General features: G+C 42.7%; 1 protein-coding gene across 4 annotated transcripts in view; it reads right to left on the bottom strand.

The window, feature by feature from the left end:
* The window catches only part of MPP7 (MAGUK p55 scaffold protein 7), a 508,595-nt gene that overhangs the window by 71,588 nt on the left and 414,367 nt on the right, over nt 1–22,640 (bottom strand). For all 4 annotated transcript variants that reach the window (XM_068235721.1, XM_068235724.1, XM_068235723.1 and 1 more), the window contains exon 13: nt 20,553–20,723. In XM_068235721.1, coding sequence (XP_068091822.1) covers nt 20,553–20,723 — 171 coding nt within the window. The remainder of the gene's footprint in view (nt 1–20,552; nt 20,724–22,640) is intronic.

The raw sequence follows: 22,640 nt of genomic DNA, 5'->3' as shown, positions 1-22,640 counted from the left end.
AAAGGCCTTTGTAAATCTCTCTATGGCAAAGAGGAGTGAAGGATAAAGTGCAGCTGTTTGGATAGGCTGTGCAGGCAAACATCTGGCGGTGGTTCAGAGGACACTTGGATTTAATAGCTTGTAAAACGTCCCACAAAACTGGAAGGTGTCTTGCAGATTAGGACTAATTAGCATGTGGCGACCTAAATACCCCACGCCTGCTATTCGGAAGAGCTGCTTATAAATATCTTCTGTCTCGGAGGTGGAGCAGGGACTGTAAAGTGAAAGTGACTGTGATGGAAGAAATTCGCAGTAACATTGTCTGTCGCCTTCGGTCTCTGCAAGAACCATGCAGACCTCGGCAGTAAAGTATGACCGGGTTCCAGCTAATGTAGAGCAGAGTGGCAACATTAACTGCTTGTGTACTGCTCCCAACACACTCGTTGTAGACTGCAGAGTACCCAGATAGCACACAGTAACCTAGAACCGCTAGGATATTATAAGGGACTTAAAAGCCCTCTTAAAGTGCCCGCTGATTACTCGACTTGGTAGCCGATCGACCATCATATTCAATAATTATAATCAAACCGGATGAAAATCATTGCCACTAAAAGCATGCCCTACCGACGATGTAACCAATTTTGGCCTGAAATTGGTTGCATGTATTGATCAGAAAATCTCGGGCCGACATGCTTGATCGGGTGCGTGGCAGTAACAGCGTGTGATAATTGCGAACAGTGAACATGAGAGAAACCCCTAGCCGCTACCCCCCCCCCAATGTTTTATGTCCCCACATGGTGCCACGTGCAGTCATACTTTACCGGTCACCCTGCCTGCTAGTGTCTGCATTATGGCCCTATGTGACCACCAGCATAACGCACATGGGGTCCGTGGCTGAGGTCACACATGCAACCCACGTGCTATAACGCTGGCAACCACGTGGGGGGCGCAAATGGGGAAGTACGAGGATGGCAGCAGCGCAGATGGCGGCAGATAAAGTATAAAACTACAGGGGAACATACTGCCGTTTTATACTTCAATACACTGCGGGGGGATATAAAACATTAGGGGGGCAGTGGTCTGGGGTGGCGAGGCGGTGACAGAAGAGCGATTCCCGCAAGATTTTATGCTGAAGTAGGGGAATCGGCCTGCGGTTTATGGTGTCCAATAGATCTCTCTCCGATTAGATCATGGAGAGATCTGTCTCTTGGTCGATTGGCCGCTAAAATCGCTTGATGGTAACTTTACTTTTTGGACCCTTTAATAGCCTTGTAAATTTGCCTTCTTGAGACAGAAGGTATTTGTGTAAAAGAAGATAAATGGCACAATTTTTGGAGGATGTTTCCATTATGTGTGAATTTGAGGCTGGTGCCTCGTGATAATAATGGATAGCCGATCAGAGTAGCGTGTAGTCATATGATGGACTCAGAGAAAAAGTTATTTTCCTAACAACGCAGTTGGATCTCGTGTGTATTCAATTCAAGTAATGTGTCCGATGATTGTTTTTTTGGTATGTGGCCATTTTTGATGCACTGTGATTTTAGGGCGCAGAACAGGTGGCTTAGGGAAACTCATAATAAAACTACGTAATAGACGCAGGAAATTCTTGAAAAATATTTAAAAGAGAACTCTATAACACCATAAAGAAATGTATCATCTTAATTATGATAGACAGACAAAATTACTTACGGTCCTTTCACACTTTGGTGTCGCAGTGCACAAAATAGTTGCATTGTGTGTCGCAGATGCAATGATAGTTGCAGGGAAGCGCAACGGGTTCCACCAGGATAACACAAGGGATACTCTTGCACTATAGTACGACGTGCACATTTACACTGGAAGGATTACCAACCCTCTTTTAAACACAAGAAACTCAAAATATTATAAATGGTTTAGGAGAGTAGATAATTAAAGTGTAACGGTCGGGCATAAAATCAATTCTTTATTTTTATCTGGTAAACAAGTACTGTAATAAGGTTGCTAACCAGGAAATCCAAAAGTTAAAAATCACTATTACATTTCTTGTTGATAAATGATCATTCTCCAGTTTGCCTGACTCTTACTGTATTTGGTACACAAAAAGGAAGTTGCAGGGCATGCTGGGTTGTCCTTTTTTGCTTCTCTACTTCCCTTCAGACTTAACTAATGCAGCCTGATTGGCTGAAGCCTCTTTCCCCTCCCCCACCGCTGTTCCTCTCTGATTTGCCAATATTTCTCTTGCTGAGGCAATGCACTTTTGTATAGTGAAGGGCCAGCAAATCAGGCAGAGGAGAGTAAGGGAGGAAATTACATCAGGATTGGCTTCAAAAGAGCCATAGTTAAAAAGGGAAATGCTAAGAAGTATTTTGTCTTTTTTTTTACTGTAGAAAAGTCACGAAAACCAAAACGTGGACAGTGCAATACATGTGTTATGTAAGTAGTGCAAGTATTTATCTACTTATATATGTGTTTTTTCTGAGATAGTAAGGCTGACAGCTCCTCTTTAGGCGGAGGGTTACCGTACATAATATTCAGGCATAAATTAGGTACAGTTGCAGGACTACATTATGCCCTAAATTATTACAATCAAAACATAAGCTGTCACTTCCCAAATGAATGTGTTTATTGTTGCAGACCAAACCAACATTTCGGGACACACAGGTCCCTTCCTCAGGGCATAACAAGTTTGTCAATCACACAGGCCAATATCCAGGCCGTCAAGTCTCTAAATACTCGCTAGCAAGCAATGTGTGTTTTACAGACTTCCTGGATATGGTCAGTGTGATTCAAACTGATAGACTTGTTATGCCTCGATGAAGGGACTTGTGTGCCATAAACGTTGGCTTGGTCTGCAACAATAAACACATTAATGTGTTAAGAGCCAGCTTATGTTTTGATTGTCTTGAAGGCAGAAGAGGGTGTTGTCATGCACCCTCACTGATTGGCTTGAGCATCCCTACAAATTATTGGCTTATATCAGGGCTGTGCTGGAAGACCTTACCACAAACTGTTGAATGCCCTAACCTAAGTTATGGGGTTGCCATCTATTGTAGTGTCCTCTATTGCTTCCTAGTACAGTAGTGCCCGACTCTATTAACTCAAGTTATAGCAGCTACTGTTCTCAATAGTAGTACCCTGGCCTCCACTGTCTGCCGATCATCTGGTATTGTACAAACATGCTGGTGGATTAAGAACAGTGACAACGCTGTAGGGGGCCACAGGGGGCTGGAGCACATGATTGGAGGGAATGGAACGCATTGCAAGGATAGATCAGGCTGCTAAAAACCCCAGCATGCTCTGCTGTCCATCCCAAAATTCCTATGTAAAGAAACTATAAAAATGTGCCTAAACTAGAGCTTCATCCATGACACTACGTTGACTTCCATTCTCTGTTCACCAACACATACAATTGTGTCATTTCTCAAGTCGGGCTTTGCAGTAAATAAAGAAAACGCTTTAGATGGGGCTATATATATATATATATATATATATATATATATATATCTTTGATAAACACCCCAAAAAACCTAGATACTGAGAATTTCAGAATGCTACCACTATAAATTACACCCTAGTAATGAAAAAACAACTATTATAGTAGATGATATTGCATTCTCTGCTGTAATTGTATTTGCCCTAACGCACTGTCGGTGGACTGATAAGGCTGTTCCTGAATGATCCGCCCGGCGGATCGTTCAGGAACAGCCTGATCAGTCTGCCGACAGTGCGTACACACGCACTACAGTCTGCTGAAAACCTGCCCAGCGGGAGGTGCCGATGGACACGTCGTTGGCTGCTGTCGTGCGTATGTACGCACCTTAAGGAGGTAAGTCAACCATTATATTCCTTTTAAAAAGTGTTTTAAATGTATTTTATTGGTCCTGGTGCCTCTGTTCCGTTCCACTAAGTAAAGCAATCAAGTCTTGTTTACTTACAGATCAATATGTGAGTGGCAAACTTTCCCAGGGAACATGAGCAATTTAACAGTTTCTCCTGTAACTGCTTCAAGTTGGTCTGAACTCGTTGGTTTGAACAAAGACATAAGATGTGTCTTGGCTAAGTGGAACCAACTGCACTCAAATGAGGCCTTTGTGAAGGTATTTTAAGACACATGAGGCTGGATTTAACACCTCGGGAATGGTGGTAGCCAAAGACTCGGAGGGGGAGGAGGTATCGCAGCGATGAAGTCAATGAGGTTTAAAACAAAAGAAATGGAAAAAAAGGAGCACTTGTCTATTGACACTGCTGATAAGACGGCATAACACCTACGCAATAGACCTGCTATGCTACAGTATAAATGTCACGGTTCGCCTTGTGAACCAGTAAATTTCACCCAGTGTGGCAGCCAGTGCTGGATGCCTCAGCTATAAAACTGATCCATACCTAATTCAATTAACACTTCAGCTGAACATATGAATGGACGTTTTTGCACCGGGAAAGCATTTTGCTTTAGGTCTACAGTCGTTTTACATTACTTTTCTAAAATATAGAATTACCTTTTCAGGCACAGCCATGACTGCCTCAGTTAAAAGACCATTACAGCCAAAAAAGCAGGCAGTTAAAATCTGACACAACCAACAGGTTTTGGTCTAGTCCATCTCCTCATGAAGGATTCTCTGGTTTTTCATTGTGCTCAAAAGCATTCCCTGACCGGCAGTTGCTCAGCCTAACTGCCCAAAAAGTGTGCGTGCAAGCAGGGAGGCTGGCCGGTATCTTATTATTATGGCACTTAGACTAAGCAACTGGCGTTCAGGAAGTGCTTTAAAACAAAACAAAAAAAAAAACAAAAAAACCTGAGAATCCCTCATGAGGAGATGGACTAGTCAAAAACCTGTTGGTTCTCTCAAATTTGAACTCATTACTTTTTTTTTTTTGCTATAGTGGTCCTTAAATACTGTATAAGCATCCAAATATTAACTCATCTTCACAAGAAAACTTGTCTTGCTCAGTTACTAGTGTTAGTTCCTATTCTAATGTGATTTATATATATTTTTTTTTTATATTACACTAATCCGTCTCTCCATTTACTGATATTTACGAGTGGCAATACTGTTCAAACTCCTAAACCTAACCTACAAATATCTCAACCATCATAAATCTGGCATCCCCATACTGAAAATGGTGCTGGCCTTGGACATTCCCCTGGGGTGAGTGCTTCTTCAGCATCAAAATGCTTGCTTAGGAGACTAGGGAGCTAGCTTAGTCGGATGGGACAGGGGTGGGAGTGGGTGACGCCAGGAAGCCGGCCCCTTCTGGCTTAAAAGTTTGAGTTTCTCTGAAAGTCAGACTTTTCCGCTGGGGATTATGTTGACCAGGGAGAGAAGACCGGGCAGCTAAGAGTGCACAAAGGTACGTACCGTTTATGTGAACATAACTGCGCTTAATTTAAAAAGTAGAGTTCGGGTCAGGTGTCCTTTAAATCCGACCTGAGGCAAAGCTACCTGAAGTAAACACAGAGGTATGCTCCTGTGGCATCCACTTACCTTTGTGCATTGTTAGTTCTTTTCCTTGTTCCACATAATCACTCCCTAAAAAAATTTCAGACAGACAGGTAAGCTTGCAGGGATGTTCCCTCGTATCACTCTCCCATTTCCGCCTCTTCCCCACCCTTCATCTTGAGTGGTACACATCATCTGTACAGTATGGATGCGACAGCTCTGGCACAGTATGTACAGCTCTCGCACTGCATCTAATTCAAGATTGTTTGTATGCTTTTTCTTTTTCATTACAGTGACTGACACTCCTCTGATAATGGTGAAGACCATAATATAGTCTTGTAGTTGAGGCCAAAATTATTAGCCACCCAGGAATTATGGAACATTTTTCTAAACTTCTTCCCAATGTTTACAGCAATGATTAAATTTGATATACAGCAGTCCCAGTTATCCAGAATGCAACTAACCAGAAGTCTCAACCAACCAGAACAAATCTTCGGCAGTACTCACAGTGGTGAAGGCAAACCTCTTAGGCTTTTTGTGGGCTCTGCTGTGCTTAAAGACTGGATATCATGGCCCTCACAAGGTTACAGTAATTAACCAATCAGCTTTGAAACCACACCTGTACAGTCAATTGGCTTCCTAACAACACCTGCAGTCAATTGGCTTCCCAACATTCAATCAGCATAAAAAAAAAGTTTCCAAGGAACAGGGCACCAGAACACACAAGAGGAACTACTGTTACTCATCATGCCAAGGACAAAGAAAATAAGTCTGGAGCTTAGAAAGAAGATAGCAGAGGCCCATAATTAGGGGGAAGGCTACACTGCCATTTCCAAGCGATTCACAGTGTCTAGAACTGTGGTGCATCATTGCCAAGTACAAGGAGACACATTTTGTAAGAAACTAACCTAGTCGTGGCCGTAAGAGCAAGATTTCTAGTCAGAGAGATCAGTAAGAAGCCCCAGTTATCTGCCAAGATGATTGTTTCTGTCCTGGCTCCTTCTGAAGTTGATGTTTCAAGGAACACAGCTGTGAAGGCTCTTCATCGTGGTGGGTTTCAGGACCAATGTCCAGAAAAATCCCCTTTACTCAAAGAGGGGCACATCACAGCCCAACTGAGGTTTGCCCATGGACATTTGAAAGGTAAAGATGAGTTTTCGAAGTCTGTGATTTGGTCTGGCACTAAACTGGAACTGTCTGAGCACATGAATGTTGCTTATGTTTGGCGAAGAAAGGGAGAGGCCTTAAACCCTAGGAACACATTTCCCACAGTTAAAAATGGTGGTGGTGGGAGCATCATGGTGTGGGGCTGTTTTGCAGCCTCAGGCACAGGGAGCCTCGTTCAGGTATCATGGCATCATGAAAAAAGAAAATTATGTTGACTTTATGCAGGGGAATATGCAGAAATCTGCTCGTACTGTAGGCTCGTTGCTGGGTCTTCCAACAAGACAATGACCCAAAGCATACACCAGAATTAGTCCAAGAGTTCCTCAAGGATACCAAAACCAAGATACTAGAATGGCCCACACAGAGCCCAGACCGCAATCCTATTAAGAATCTGTGGGAGGTGCTCAAAGTTAATGTCCATGCTCAGAAACCATGCAGTTTGGACCGGCAAGAACAATTTGCAAAGGAAGAATGGGCCAAAATCCCTTAGGAGACATGTGCCAACCTAGTAAAGAACTACACTAAGGGCCTGAGCCCACTCACACAGTTGTGTCCGCTTTTCAGTTACACATCAATGTTACAGATGCTGAAAAGCGGACAGAAGCAGATACAACTGTGTTAGTGGGCTCAGGCCCTAAGAGATTGTTGTCAGATGTGGCTCAGAAAGGGCACAGTATTGACTATTAATGGCCAGGAGACTAATCATTTTGGATGTCTAATTTTTGCCCTTTAATTTAATTAAACTTAGAAGGCAATGTTTTTTTTATAGTGTATTTGTTTCCAAAATAAAAAACACTTTTAAACAGTTGTAAATGGTCATTTTCATGGAGAAATCAAGAGTGTTGTAATTTTATAATTTGGGGCTAATAATCTTGGCTTCAACTGTATCTCTTTGTTCAGCCTTTTAAGGACTGATGAAGTTAATATCTACCTTTAGATGCAACAAATACATATAAGCCCCACAGAACCTATTTGTGGAAACCTTTCTCCAGATTACGGTCTTCATTAAGTGACTGAAAACATTACAGTAAACAGTCGGGAGAGGTCAAGTCCACAGTTTCTTCTATATCTTCAACAATGTCTTCACTCAGGCCTAACTTTCTACAGTAGGAAAACACACATGATCTCAGTATAAACACGGCAGCCGCATGCAAGCTTCCAGCAAAACCCAGTGTGTAAAAAATTTAGCATGTAGGTCTTAAATCTCATTCTCTTCCTACCCTTAACCTCCTCCATGGTCCACCGGGAGGATCTCACAGCCCTGACCTCTGGGTTAAATACATTATTCATAGAAGAAAAGCAGACAGAAGATACAATACTAGACTTATTCCAATCCAAGGAGACAGGCATGATAAAAAAAATGTTGATCTTGTTATACAGAAGTTTATATTATTAGACTGTCAATTACTGAACTATTTATTCTACTACAACGCTTATTTTTGAACCATCGGCCCTCCCTAACATGGTATGTCATCTACAGCAACAAGAGGGTGTCCTGCAGCTGTATAATTCATACTACTTTTTGAATACTTCTCAATAAAAGGCATTTTTTTTTACACAAAACTAGAGACTATTACTGGGCCAGCATAGTGCCTTTCAGCAAAACATCCCAGGTCTGCATCCTGGCCAAGACACCATCTGCATAGAGTTTGTATGGATCCATAGTGGGCACACCAGTTACCTCCCCTAGAGTCAGTTGCGTGTGGTCAGTCTTAATCATGGAGAGAGAATCCGAAAACATAACAAAAGTTGTTTAGGTGAGTGACTGACTGTACAAGATTTCTTTGCAAGCTTTCAAAACTAATTTTTTCCTTCAAGCATGTTTCAGAACTGAATCAGAACCTTAAAGTGTACCTTAAGTGTCCCAAAAAAATTGAGTTTTACTCACCTGGGGCTTACCTCAGCCCCCGCATAGGCACCCGTATGCGGACATATGGCCGCATAGGGGTGCTATTTTGGCTGGGAACGCGTAGTATCAGCCGCGTTCCCCGGCCTGACGGGTCCTGACGGCGAAACCGGAAGTGGCCGCCAGCGGGACCCGGAGCATCAGAGCGACTCGTCGTGGGCACCGATCAGCTGCAGGGGGTTGAGGTAAGCCCAAGGTGAGTAAAACTCAATTTTTTTGGGACACTTAAGGTACACTTTAAGTATGGTTCTGATCCAGTTCTGAAACATGCCTGAAGAAGAAACTTAAGGTTTCGAAAGCTTGCAAAGACATCTTGTATAGTTAATCATTAAAGGTATCACCTAAACAACTTTTGTTGTTAAGTCTATGGATTCTTCCCTGGAGTGTGATGCAGACACTGGATTGTAAAGTCCACTAATGGATACTAACATGAATTGCTCAATGTTCTCTGCAAAGCAAGAGTTGTCAGGTGTCTGTGTAGCTGGACAGTCTTTGTGGTACAAGACGGCAGCTATCTTTGCTTTTAATCTAAACTGTAAACTTTTTGGAGACCCAGCAAGAATTCACAGACAAAAACTTGAAAGCACCAGAAACAGAGAGAGCATGTGCAACAGCTGACTGAGCTTCAAGAACCAGTTAAAGAGCCAACAGACAATCAAAAAGGTAGAAACAATAAAAAGGCACTACAAGAGATCACCAATCCAAGAAAATGGTAGCAACAGTCATATTTACGGTGATCACAATGTCGTAGTGTTGGCATACATATAAAAGGGTGCCAGGAAATTTGGGCACTCGGTTAAAGGGAACCTGAACTGTAAAAATGTACTTGTTGATGTCTGCAATAGCTTCCTGCACCAGCAGGAATGCGTAAAAACGTATGCCAGTCGGCAAAAAAGAAACGAGCTGGCAGCGGGGGACCAGAGAAGCCATGAGTGACTGCGATGGCACAGGATGGCTGCAGGGGAATTTTTTTTTTGCAACATTGCTGTTGCAAAGTTCCTGGCAGCGTTAATTACTATTCCCTCTCCAGGGCATCGTACAGTGGAGGTAAGATGCAATTCGGATTCCAGCTATTGCTGGTGGCTGAATTACACTGTTTTTATTGTAATTTGGGCTCTGTATTTTGCCTGAGCTCAAATTACTCACAGAGGGTCGCTATCACCGTAATTCACATAGCCTACAGCGGTTCTTGATTTGGTCCCACAGCACCCTTTTTTTTTTTGTCTTGGTGGTGTTGGGCATTCTCTGGCGTTACTTTAGATAAGCAAGATCAATAATGATTGTGAAAAAGAGCAATGAACACCTGGCACTGCTTAGACCGCTTGTTTTAAATGTATTCAACAGGTGGCACATGTACATTACACTTCATAATAATGATGCATGAAAATCCAGACATACTGTTGAGAAGATACAGATCAACAATGGGTGCAAGGCAATAGCGTGAGCCTGTCGGCCAACTCTAGTGAAAATAACAATGAATATGGTGCTTAATTTTTACAATAATTATTTATAAATGATTTAGTCACCGTTTGCCCATTGTAAAATATTTCCTATCCCTGATTTATATTCTGAAATGTATCACATGGTGACACTTTTACTGCTGGCAGGTGATGTCAGTGGAGGAAGATGCTGCTTCCTTTTTGGCAGTTGGAAACAGCTGTTATTTACCACAATGCAACTAGGCTCCCACAGTGTGATGTGGTTATCTGTTATCTGAGAAAAAGAAAAGATTTCTCATGGGAAAGGGTGTATCAGCTACTGATTGGGATGAAGTTCAATCCTTGGTTACAGTTTCTCTTTCAGTGGTGCTTCTTCCAAGGCAGCCTCGAAAGACATAGCCGTCCGGCTCACTCCAGTGCTCTGCACCCACTGTTGATCTGTATCTTCTTAACAGTATGTTTGGATTTCCATGACTATAAAGTGGCCACTGGCCAATCAGATTTTCCTTGACCATGCTCAGGCCAGGAACTGCTGATGTTCACCTGCTATGCATAGAGTAAAACATTTAAAAGTTAAAAGAAACTCAACTTCTTAATCATAAACTGATTTATTTTAGTAGAGATCTCAGTAGAGATCTAAACTAGGAGACAGGACAATTATTTAGAATAACAAAGAGCCTGTTCTTTATCTCCGAACAGTGACCTCTAGTGGCAGGTACACGTAACACATTTAGAAAGGGCTTAATGGCTAAAACTGCTGTTATACATGCAAAATTCAGCATTCTAAAATAATTCCAAAAATTACACTTATGCTTAAAAAGAGCCATAACTGCAGAAGAAATTCAAGGAAGTAGAACACAATGTTCAAAGAACAAGGCAGAAAATGAGTCTGAACTGTGTGACCCTGAACAACGTGCACATTGGGATCAATGTAACAACATGAGCTATTCACCAACTGCTGAGTGCTGTTCTGTAAGACTTCACTGACACTTTCAATGTTGTTCTTCAAGGTTGTTTAAACAGGAGGAGTAAAGAATGAAGTGGTTCCAGCATTTGTCTACATCCCCTCTTTGTCAAGTTTAAGTCTCCCCAGAGCCCCTCAGCTGATCCTACCACCAGAGTGCGAACACAAAAAATATCACGGCATGCCATGGTCCCACGGAGGTATGGAAGCGTTCGGGATATATAAAATAAAGATATTCTTAGACTGCATGACTGAATATACAATACCCAACATGACCTTCAACTAATAAAAAAGTTTCATAATACTCCTGACCAATATGTTTATGGTATGTAGAATTAGAATGCCAGCTAATTAAAAAAATAAACGACAGTGCAAATAAATAAATCTAATTTTAGTTAACCCAATTACTTTGCATGATTCCAAAATGAAAAATGCAATATGCTTGCAGCACTGATTTTGACCGGTTTCCACTTTATACAGCCGTCTGTGTTTGGGCTGTTTTCCCCTATAAATCGCAAAACATTATTCACTTAACTCAATTGAAACACAAGGGTAAACTGTAAGCTGCATTCCTTAAAGTGACCCTAAACAGACCTAAAAATGCAATATTGAACTTAACTGGTGCTTCCTCCAGCCCCCCGTAGACAGAGAGGTCCCTCGGCATCCTCTGGCGGCTCCATTAGCTGCACAACTTGGCCGAGAATCGTGCACAACTACACATACAAGGCCCATCCCCACCTGGCGCGATCAGGTACCCATCGCCATGAGCATTCTTTGCGCAGGCGCGGCTCATTCTTTCAAGAATCACGCATGCGTAGAATGCTCAGGGAGATGGGTGTATGGTCAAGCTGGGCATGCAGACGAACATGCGAGGTTGTGCGTGACTCCCGGCCAAGTCGCGCAGCTAATGTAGGCGACAGCGGGAGAACAAAGGGGACCCAGAGGACACCGAGGGAACCTTGCAGGCTATGGGGGGCTGGGGGAAACCCCAGTAAGTTCAGTATTGCACTTTTTAGGTCTGTTCAAGGTCACTTTAAAACGCACAAAAAAAAACAAAATGCAGCAGTGGAAAAGGGGCAGCAAAATTTACATTATTTTGCCAGTGTACTTGCAATTTGCAAAATGCATGTGATCCAAAAAAACAGATTAACGTGCAAGTAATGGAAAACAGCCCTTTTTTCTGCGTGCAAAAAAGAAAAATGCATTAGAACTGACAGCCTATGTAAAATCAATGGGCTGCTTTCAGAAACTATGCACGCTTGTCTTATGAAATTACTTTGTATGGCTGTGGAAGATTTGAACTTTTTTTTTTTTTTTCGCACGCGAAAACACATGATGTCCCTGAGAGCCAAACATGCAAAAGACATGCGCAGAAACGCGCACTACATATGGAAACAGGGCCCCAGTTACACTGCAGCAGCAGCAGCTTTGGAATAGGTTAATGGCTCAGACAGCTTACTTTTACACTTCCCTACCTCTGCTGCAATGGAACTGTATGGATAAAATCAAGCACAGGCAGGAGGCACCCTCTGGAAATGAAAAAAATAACATCTTAAATGTTCACTAAAAAAGGAGGATAAACCAAATTGTCTACCGAGTTACAGATTGCCCAGTAAAAGTTCATGGTGAGCCAGAACTTCTGGGAGTGAGTAAGGGGCTGAAAGGGACCAAAAAGCCTTCTTACTATAATGCTATGTAAAGCAAAAGCTTGCCTTTTTAAAACAGAAGGTATTTGCGATTATTCAGATTGGAGTGAGCATGTGGTGTCTCCCACAATGCATCTCTGCTGAATATGCAAATCATCTCTTTGTTGTCCCTGAAAGCAAAACACACCTCCAGAACTGCTGGAATGCAATGATGTGTCAGCTTGAAACACTACTTAATGCATTTTGTGGGCATAAACCATTTCTCCAGGTGAATATCTCCTACAGCCCCTGGATTTTCCCAACCTCCCTGTGCTTGACCCCAGATATGTTGTAATCCTGTCAGATGTGCGCATTGCTGATGTCACTTCCTGTGAGCTCCCTCCAGCCACTAGAATGCAGACTTTTTTTGTATGAAAACTAATGTACAAGATGCTACATATTCACTGCCTGTAACAATAAATTCTTGGCCGTCTCTTACGGTAGTTCCTGTTGCAATCCATGTTCTTCTCCCCCTTTCCACAGAACAGCATGAACATACCTCTGTGCTTACCTTTTATAGTTTTGCCTTGTTGCAGGTGTGCTTTAAAGTGTACTTGAGATGGTATACTGACCCTTATTTATAATCACCTGAGGCTTCCTCCAGCCCCAGGAGCACTGTGGTCTCCCTCGCCGTCCTCCTCGGCCCCTCCATTCTGGCGATACGAATGCCGGTAGTTTGGTCAGTCACTGCCAGTGGTGGGCTTCTGCGAAGAACGCTCCAAGGCGCAGAAGCGCAATGAGGGGTGTGTGCGGTGTGCATGTGAAGAAGCCCACGACTGTCCGGATTACAAAGAGTCATAGCGTCAGAACGGAAAGGCCGAACAGGACGGCGAAGGAAGCCACGGCTTCCTCATGGGGCTGGAGGAAGTCCCAGGTAAGTATAAATAGGGGCAAGTGAACCATCTCAGGTCATCAGAGGTGAAAATAAACTGATCTAGCCGCTTCTCCTACAAATAACTTTTTTTTTTTAGAGATCACAGTTTTATTTTATATTGGAAATCTAGTTTTTAAGTTTTTTACTGTTTCATTGTCTCTGCTCAATGGCACCTTCATAGACCTATACTAGAGCTCAAATCTATGAATTATTGACCCTTTATCTCTTTCCTGCTCTCAGAAGCCATTTACTGATAGGAAAGGGCTGTAATTACTTATCAGTGAGGGTTATGCTATAGTCTGTCCCAGATAGTAACTGTCACTTGCATACCTGATATTTAACTCCTTCAGGCAGAGAAAGAAAAAAAAGGAACACGGCACAGTTATTTGTGTGCTAGGCACTGTACAGACATATGTCTATCTCATGTCACATGTCACCTCGGTTGTCCTTAAGGTCATTTTGCCTTTTTTGATACGAACAGTTTTTATTTTACTTGCAATTATTTTTTTTATCTTCTTTTTAGTTCTAAGATATTCACTGCTTCGCAATAAAACTATAATGGCAATATTACACCTGTCATATATACTTAACTTCATTATTTTCATTTTTAGATACTCGGTTTACAAGCTGGCAACAGCTTGCAATTTGGGGGAAATTATTCTGGCCGGAATTTAACCTTAATCTATACAAACAATTCATTAAATTCATTTGTCTTGATCGCACATTGTTACAATTACTATTTTGTTTTAATTAACTCAAAATAAGGAACTGTGCACCGTATGAAACATTATCTGTTGGCAAAGGCGAATGCGTTTTCTGTCACCTATTAAAATCCACCAGCACATACGAAATCCATTATAACAATGGCTGTCTATGACAAGTGACATTGGGGTTCCAAGAATTCTTATTTGTAAGGTGACTGCCGATCTGGTTATGCTGCCTGCACCAGATTGAAGGTCTATCATCATAACTTTAAATATGCTTCTGTTTTAAGAAGCCAACGCAGTATAGGGCTTCCTGTATTAGTATAGTGCTTCCTGTATTCCTCTACTACTTCAAACACAGGGACGGGACGCACGTACGCAGTGACCCACGACCTAGCTAGATCGCACTCCTCAAAGTGGCTGAGTTCAGCGTTGCCAAGTTCACCAGTGCTGGCTTTTTTCCTCAGGATGTACCAAACTGTAGATTTTGCCCCTCGTACTATTGCAGCAATTTCTCAGATGGGTTTTTCTGCTTTTACAGCTTAATGAAAATCTGTAATGAAAAAACCTCCCCTGGGGAGTACTCACCTCGGGTGGGGGTAGCCTCCGGATCCTATTGAGGCTTTCCCCGATCTCCTGTGTCCCACGGTGGCGGCGAAAATCCTCCCAGAGCGGCGGCAATGTAAATATTTGGCTCCAGCGCAGGCACAGTATCTGCTCTCTGCACGGAGATAGGCGAAAATAGCCAATCGCTGTCGGTCCGCTCTACTGCGCACGCGCTAGTCTCCTGCGCCTGCGCAGTAGAGCGGACCCGACGGAGATCGGCTATTTTCGCCTATCTCCGTGGGAAGAGCCGCAACAGCGCCCCCGCTGGAGCCAGAAAAGGTAAATATTGCACAGCCGTGGGCTGCAGAGAGACCGCCGTGGGACTCAGGAGGACGGGGGAAGCCTCAATAGGGTCCAGAGGCTTCCCCCTACTGAGGGGAGTACCCCCCAGGAGAACTTTTTTTCAGTACAGGTTTTTTTTACAGGTGGCTTCGTTCAACTGCATGGAGAGCTCCTTTGACCACATGTTGTCTGTTCACAGCAAGATCTTCCACATGCAAGCACCACACCTCAAAACAACTCCAGGCTTTTTATCTGCTGAATTGATAATGACATAAAGTACTTGCCAACACCTGCACATGAAATAGCCTTTGAGTCCATTGTCCAATTACTTTTAAGCCCCTGAATGAAGGGATTGTGTTAAAGAAGATGCTTTAGTTGCCTCACATTTGTATGCAATCACTTTCTTCACCACATTGAATTAAAGCTGAAAGCCTGCACTTCAACTGCATCTAAGTTGTTCCATTGAAATTTCATTGCATTGATGTACAGAATCAAAATGAGAAAAAAAAGTTGTCTCTGTACAAAAGAGAGATAAAGCTGATCATAGGGTACCCAACAGTAAATTTAATAAAGATAAAAATGGGATTGCACTTACAAACACAGGATGTACATCACCGTTGTATCTCCAATCCTCCGGCCTGGGCTCCCGCAGTGCCCCACAATCACCCATAGTCCATGCCTCCATAGACCTATGAAGTCCAATCTGTGTGTCCCTCAAAGTTTAAAAACATCCCAAACCTTTTACGCGTTTCGCCATTAGCTCTGACTCATCAGGAGTGTAAACAGTGGCCATTCAGTTATACAAGAATGGCTAACAAATTTCTGCACATTGCCCTGAAGTGAACCCTCATTTGAGGACATGACGAAAACCTCTGCTGTAAAAAGGCAATGCTGTATTTTTCAGGTTTGATTGTCATAATCTAATCACGTTCCTTCCTAAGATTACATCTCTGCAGGCTTTAAGGCCCATTTCAACGTGTGTATTTAACTAAATTCACATTACGCATGCGTTCTACATGCAAATTAATACAATTTAAGCATTTTTCCATGCGTTTGTATGAGCTTTTTATGCCAATTTGAATAACCTGCCAAGACTTGAGACTTAAACTCATCTTCTTCTTGCCTAAATCATGTTCTAGACTCATGTTTCGTGATTTCAAAACCTCAACTGGAAACAGCTCAACTGAAGTATAAAAAATACCTTTCAAAAATGCGTCAAGGCAGAGCTTAACTCATTCTCTAGAGGTGAGTTACAATGCTTTAGAAAGCTGTCACAAAAATAGGCCGAGGAGCATTTTGAGGGTTCAGTCACAGACTTTACTCCATATGTACGCCATATGCCTGTGAATGAAGCCCATGAAGGCTATCGTTATGTACATACATAGAATTAAGGTTGCTCAAAACTATTGTTCGTGATCAATTTGGGTGACAGTTCACTGATAAGCTGCTCAGATCCCTGCTGAGATTCCCTTTCTGTCAAAAGAAAGGAAGAAGGAGCAGAAGATTATCCACGGAAGGCTTGCAGCTGCAACTACAAAAGCGGTTGGTTGAGTTAAACAACGGATGGTACATTTCTTACCCTGGGGACCCGTTTTCACACTTATACTTCACCTAAAATTATGATGAATTATAGGTTTGGGGGATGAGAATCTAGAGCGTGTACAAAACTTTAAGAAATGCAAAGAAAGTTCTATACAGTATATGGCTTCTCCAAATGATTGCAGTACATGGTACAATTTTGGTAAGCAGTTCTTGGGGTCCTGTTCACGTACGTATTGTAAGGTCGCCGGTGCGCTGGTCACAGGGTGAGCCGAATAGTATTTAGGCAGCGTGAGCCCAAAATATTATTCCCCCTCTGAGTCATAGCAACTCAGAGGGAGATGTAATTCGGGGTCTGGCAATCGCTGGAACCCCAAATTACCCTTACACAGGGAGCGCACTATAGTATTAGTGCCACGGGCGTAACTAGGAGCCACCAGGCCCCCTGCAGAGATTCTGATGGCCCCTCCGGGGCCCGCTCAGGGCCGTTTTGGAGGGGCTGGGACACAGCATGAGGGGAAAGCCATGGCCACACTCAGCGGGGACAGACACCCCCCTCCCTCACCATGGGCTCTCCCCTCCAGCTTAAATTAGTGTCTGGGCAGCGGCAGGCAGTGGGCAGATACATACCTTCCTTGCGTTCCACCGCAGATACTCCTCGCTCTAGTGTCTGACGCTACTTCCTGTTTATACAGGAAGTGATGTCAGATGCTAGAAAGAGGAACATTCCCGGTGGAACGCAAGGAAGGTATGTATCTGCCCGCTGCCCAGACACTAATTTATGCTGGAGGGGAGCCCCAGAGGTGAGGGAGAGGGGGACCATCCCCCCTCCCCGCCGAGTGTGGCCATGGCTTTCCCTTCATGCTCTGTCCCCTCCAGCCCCCCAAAACGGCCCTGAGCGGGCCCGGGCCCCCCCCCCGCGGGAGCAGGGCCTGCAGGCCCTATTGTTACGCCCATGATTAGTGCTATAGCGCGGCAACCAGCCTCAGCGTTCTGTGCTGAGTGCCGAAATGACCTGCTTCGTCCTATTCTACACATCGGGAGCAAAATCTGTATGTGTGTGTGATCCTTATGAAACACCTCATCACACTCCTTGCTCTATAACAGAAAATAGGCATGGAATCATCACAATTCGTATGTTATTATACTGTTAAGTAATATCGGCATAAACCATGTTATTGGCCACAAAAAAACTCAGTCCTTGACCAAACTAATGTTCCAATAGAATGGGGTTGAGTGGTAATATACAGTGTTTGCTTTTTGCTATTGCTTTGTTACGAGGATCCTTTATTACTGGAATGATGTTGGTTCTAAATGTTCTGCCAGCAAAGGGCTGGTGAAATGACAGCAATGTCATAGAATACCCGAGTATTATATGCTGCCTGGGGCTGGATTCACTATCGTTGCGGTTGTAAGGGGGGTGGAACGGTTATTGTTTCATTTGAAATAAAACATTTTACAATGTTGGCTTGGCTTAAAGAAAACCAGTCAAAAATAACTATCCCCTCACAGAAATGATCTAATACAGTCTCACCTGCCTGGGATCCTAGTATATTTTCTATTCTATTATTTTCTTAAAGGACCACTATCGCGAAAAACGTAGGCAGTTAAAATCTGACAAAAATCGACAGGTTTTGGGCCAGTCCATCTCCTCATAGGAGATTCTCAGGGTTTTCTTTGTTTTCAACAGCATTTCCAGAACAGCAGTTGCAAAACTAAAATTATTTAATATAAACACATGAGGTATCTTCAAATGAACATTACATAGTTACCTTGCCATCAGTTCCTCTCAGAAGCACCATGTTCTTCTGACAATGATCCCTTCCAGTTCTGACAACATTTTGTCAGAACTGAAATATATCTGTTGCTGTCAGTTATTTATCAGTTGCTGACAGTTATAGCTGAGAGGACAACTGTTGTGCCAAGTAATGTCCATGTTTCCCTATGGCTCAAGTGGGTGATGTTACAGTTTAACTGTGTGCTGACCAGAAAGCGGTTATGGGTAATGGCCATTTTCAAAATGGAGGACAGAGAATTCCCTTGATCACAATGGACAAACAGGACACGGGAAAGGAGAAAGAGATTGAGTAGACTACATGGGAGGTAAGTATGACTTGTCTATGTTTATTTTGACTTAATTTTCAGTTCAGGTTTTCTTTAAAGGGAACCTGAAGTTAGAGGGATATGGAGGCTGCCATATTCATTTCCTTTCAAACAATACAAATTACCTGGGTGTCCTGCTGATCATCTGCCTCTAATACTTTTAGCCTTAGACCCTGAACAAGCACGTAGTTCAGGTGTTTGACTTAAAGGGAACCGAAACTGAGAAGGATATGGATTTTTCCTTTTAAAATAATACCAGTTGCCCGACTCTCCTGCTGATCCTGTGTCTCTAATACATTTAACCACAGCCCCTGAACAAGCATGCAGATCAGGTGTTCTGACTGAAGTCAGACTGGATTAGCTGCATGCTTGTTTCAGGTGTGTGATTCAGCCACTACTGCAGCTCAAGAGATCAGCAGGACTGCAAGGCAACTGGTATTGTTTAAAAGAAAACATCCATATCCCTCTCAGTTAAGGTTCCCTTTAAGCTTGACTGGAGTTTCTGCATGCTTGTTTAAGGTGTGTGATTCAGCAGTTCTGCTAGGCAACTGGTATTGTTTAAAACAAGGTACATTTGGCAGCCCCATTTCCCTCTCACTTCAGTTGTCAGCCGGCAGCCAACCCACTGCTCAAAATGGTTCATCTGACGAACAGCACAGCAAGCATGCTTTGCTGTTTCCTGGCAATCCCAACACAACCATCAACCCCCTTGTCGTGCCTGCGCTCACCTTCCTAGAGCAATGCTGAAATCACTGCCCCGAGAGCACAGAGAGCTGGGATGGGCATGCTGGGTGGCACTTCCTATTCAGCTCACTATGTTCCCTCGGTGGTGACCGGAGAAGAGACGTTTTGATATTGTGTTCAATTATGCTTTTCATAATAAATTTATCATGATTACAAACCAACAAGCCTGGATTTCTGGAAAGGCCGGCAAGGCCCAGGCCTTGGAAGGCTGCGGGCCAAAAGGGCACCTGGACATGAAATAGGGGTTGCTACATATGAAAGAAAAGACTGCAAATAGGGAGCAACACATGAAAAAACGGAAGCTGATGTCCCAGAGAGCTGTGCATGAAAGAGAGGGTTTGCATTACAGGGATGATACTGATAGAAGAGGGAGCGGCACATGGAATGGGAGGGGCCCTGCTCAACTTGGAAGCAGAGCCCTAATATATTTGGCTTTGGGGCAAAAAAGTATACATCTGGCCTTGCAAACCAATTACAAAACTAAAAAAAAAAAAAAAAGCCTAAATATATCCAAAAACCTGTAAGATCAGATACGAATAAGTGGTGAAGGCCAAGCTTGGTTCTTCAAATGTCACCAGTATTTAAACAGATGACTAACTTATTCAAGCCGCTGGATTCAATTTTTTCTTTTTAATCTCTGAAAGCAGCTCTAAGAAGCTGACGTCCCCATTATTTACAACCTCATCCAGCTGCTCTTAAAGCACATCAGCCCCAGCTTGCCGACATAAAGCCCTACCCGTGCCCGCTCACAGCCCACCTTCAGAAACAGTCTCCAGAAAGCCTAAGTGAGATTGTGGTGAGAGGTCCATGCCACTATTATTACAAGATTAGATTTCAACACCTAATCATGTCCTAAGCAGAATAAACAGGAGCCATATTGTCTAACCGCTTATCAGTTTTTACGTTTTGTTATTTGTGGTCGACTCCATACTTTCCAAGTTACAACGTGACATTAGGTTGGCTGTATAAACACCCCGAGCCTCGAAAGCTCAGGCGTTCGAACGATTTAACTCAGAAATTGGGAAAACGCTGGAAAATTATTAGCAGATGGAACGACTGGATTTTTGACATCATAGCAAGAGTAACAGCTTTAAAAAAAAATTAAAAAAAAGTTGGGTGAAGTTGAACAAAGCCTGCACTTACCAACCAAGATAATCAGCCTGTATTTCTCGTTAGGCTGCCGTTGAAACAATGCCACCTCTTCAAAGGTCGGAACATCTGCTGTGTCGTATTGGTCGCTCTTCTTACATTCGTACATGAATTTATTTGTTTTCCTGTCCTTCCTGCTGAGACGAAAACTTCTCCGAAACCCGGCTGAAACGAAAACACATTTTTCAAATCAGAAACTGGGGGAAGCCTGGATGTCTGCACAGCCATTTCATAAATATAATATTCATAAATATTTTAACAAATGTAGCGGCAAAGAAAACCATTACGGGGCGGCCTGAAGAAAACACGGCCGCGTATGCTTTTACTTAGGTACGGTTTTAGAGCGATTATTCCTCCATGTACAGCCTGCTGAAAGGCTGCCTATAAATCGCCAGCGGTTATAGAAATGCAGCACTTATGGAACGGTTAGGCACACTTTTTTTGGGTTTATGGGGCGAATATAAAGCAAATATTGCTGTCATGAAAGTCGGAGGGATCTTAAAAAAAAAAAAGCTGCCTTGGTGTAGTAAGAGTGCTGTTAATACTGGAAATGTTATACAAGAAATACATTTCATATTTAATGTCGCTGTAATAACACAGAACAGATAACTTGATGGAAAAAAAATATGGGACACGTAAGACAAGAATACAAAAACACTAAATGCTGGGTGAACATCAAGGAATCTGAATATTTGACTCTACTGTAAATATGCTAAACTATAACCTTAGTTCTAGACAGAAAATGAGGTGAATTTATAAATGGCAAGGCTGTTGCTAGAACACAAATTGAGAATTAATTTCCCACTGGGGCAACTGTTCTGCTAACAATATTCAATGATGGAATTTCCTCTCCTGTCTGCAAAGATACAGACAGCAATAACATCCTCACAATGCTTCTAGTCTTTTGTTGGTTCTTTTCAAAACCTTAAAAATAGTTCAAAACATTTTTTGACAAAATGCTACCTACACAATCATTTTGTAGTGGTGCAATTAAAACGTACAATTGATCAAGGCAAACATCTAACAGAAATTAGGTTAAAGTGGATCTGAACTCTTTGCACAAGAACAGAAGGAAATCAGAGAAATCCACCCTTTATGTATTTAGAGAGTTTAGCCTGTCTAATTCCCCCTCATCTGTGCCTGATCTCAAGTTGTAATGTGATCCCTCCGCTATGTCAGCTGTCTACCTCGGCAGAGAGGCTAATTTGTAAATACAGGATGTTAACCCTATGTCTGCTTCCATGAAAGCAGGATGGTGACACACTGCATTTATTGCAGGATTTGTATCAGCTGTAACAAAGAAATGTTTTTCTTTAAAGGTTATTATTCTGTTGCTTATCTTTTAGGGCAGAGAGGAAGTTCTGAGTACAAGTGCCTTTTAATAAGGAAAAACGAGTGCAAAGAAGTGAAATTGAGAGCAAAATACCTTTTTCACAAGAGCAAAGTGATTAGAACTCAAGCTGAGGTTACAACAGTCTCTTCAGGAATCCAGCCGATGGTGAGCATACATGCTAAAAAATGTGCAGCAGCAATTTGGGCACCGAGGATTTAGCAATCAGTAGAATAGCTGTAAATTTACTGATACTATACTATTGGCCAATGGGTAATAGGATAGTAGAATAATGGACGTTATGCTAAATTTAGTCTACAGCTAGACTTGACCCTCTTAATCGACCCCCAATACAACATCCACAGATATCTGCACTGCTTTTGCTGCTAAAAAGCTCTCAGCCGATACAATATCAGCGATACATGCGTCAACTAAAAATGAAAATTGTTGGGTGCCGCTGGTGCACTGCTATAGCCAAAATAACCATTATGGTCTATGTGACGCCCATTTTACCAAAGCAATGCCGGTGCCTAAATGACCTGGTGGGGAGGCATTCTGATGGGACCGAGCAACAGTGACACTAGGTAAAAATAATAGAAGGTGACTACAAGTCCCAGGATTACGCAATGAACATCAATAACTGTTGCCTCTAGAGATCGAACCCCAATCCCTAGAGCAAGAGCACATGAGCACAGACAGACGCATCCCTCGGTAAAGCAAAGTGGCACGTACGGTTACTATGGGGACGGAAG

The sequence above is a fragment of the Hyperolius riggenbachi genome, chromosome 5 (assembly GCF_040937935.1).
Source record: "Hyperolius riggenbachi isolate aHypRig1 chromosome 5, aHypRig1.pri, whole genome shotgun sequence".
NCBI lineage: Eukaryota > Metazoa > Chordata > Amphibia > Anura > Hyperoliidae > Hyperolius > Hyperolius riggenbachi.
This window is presented reverse-complemented; position numbering and strand designations above follow the sequence as displayed.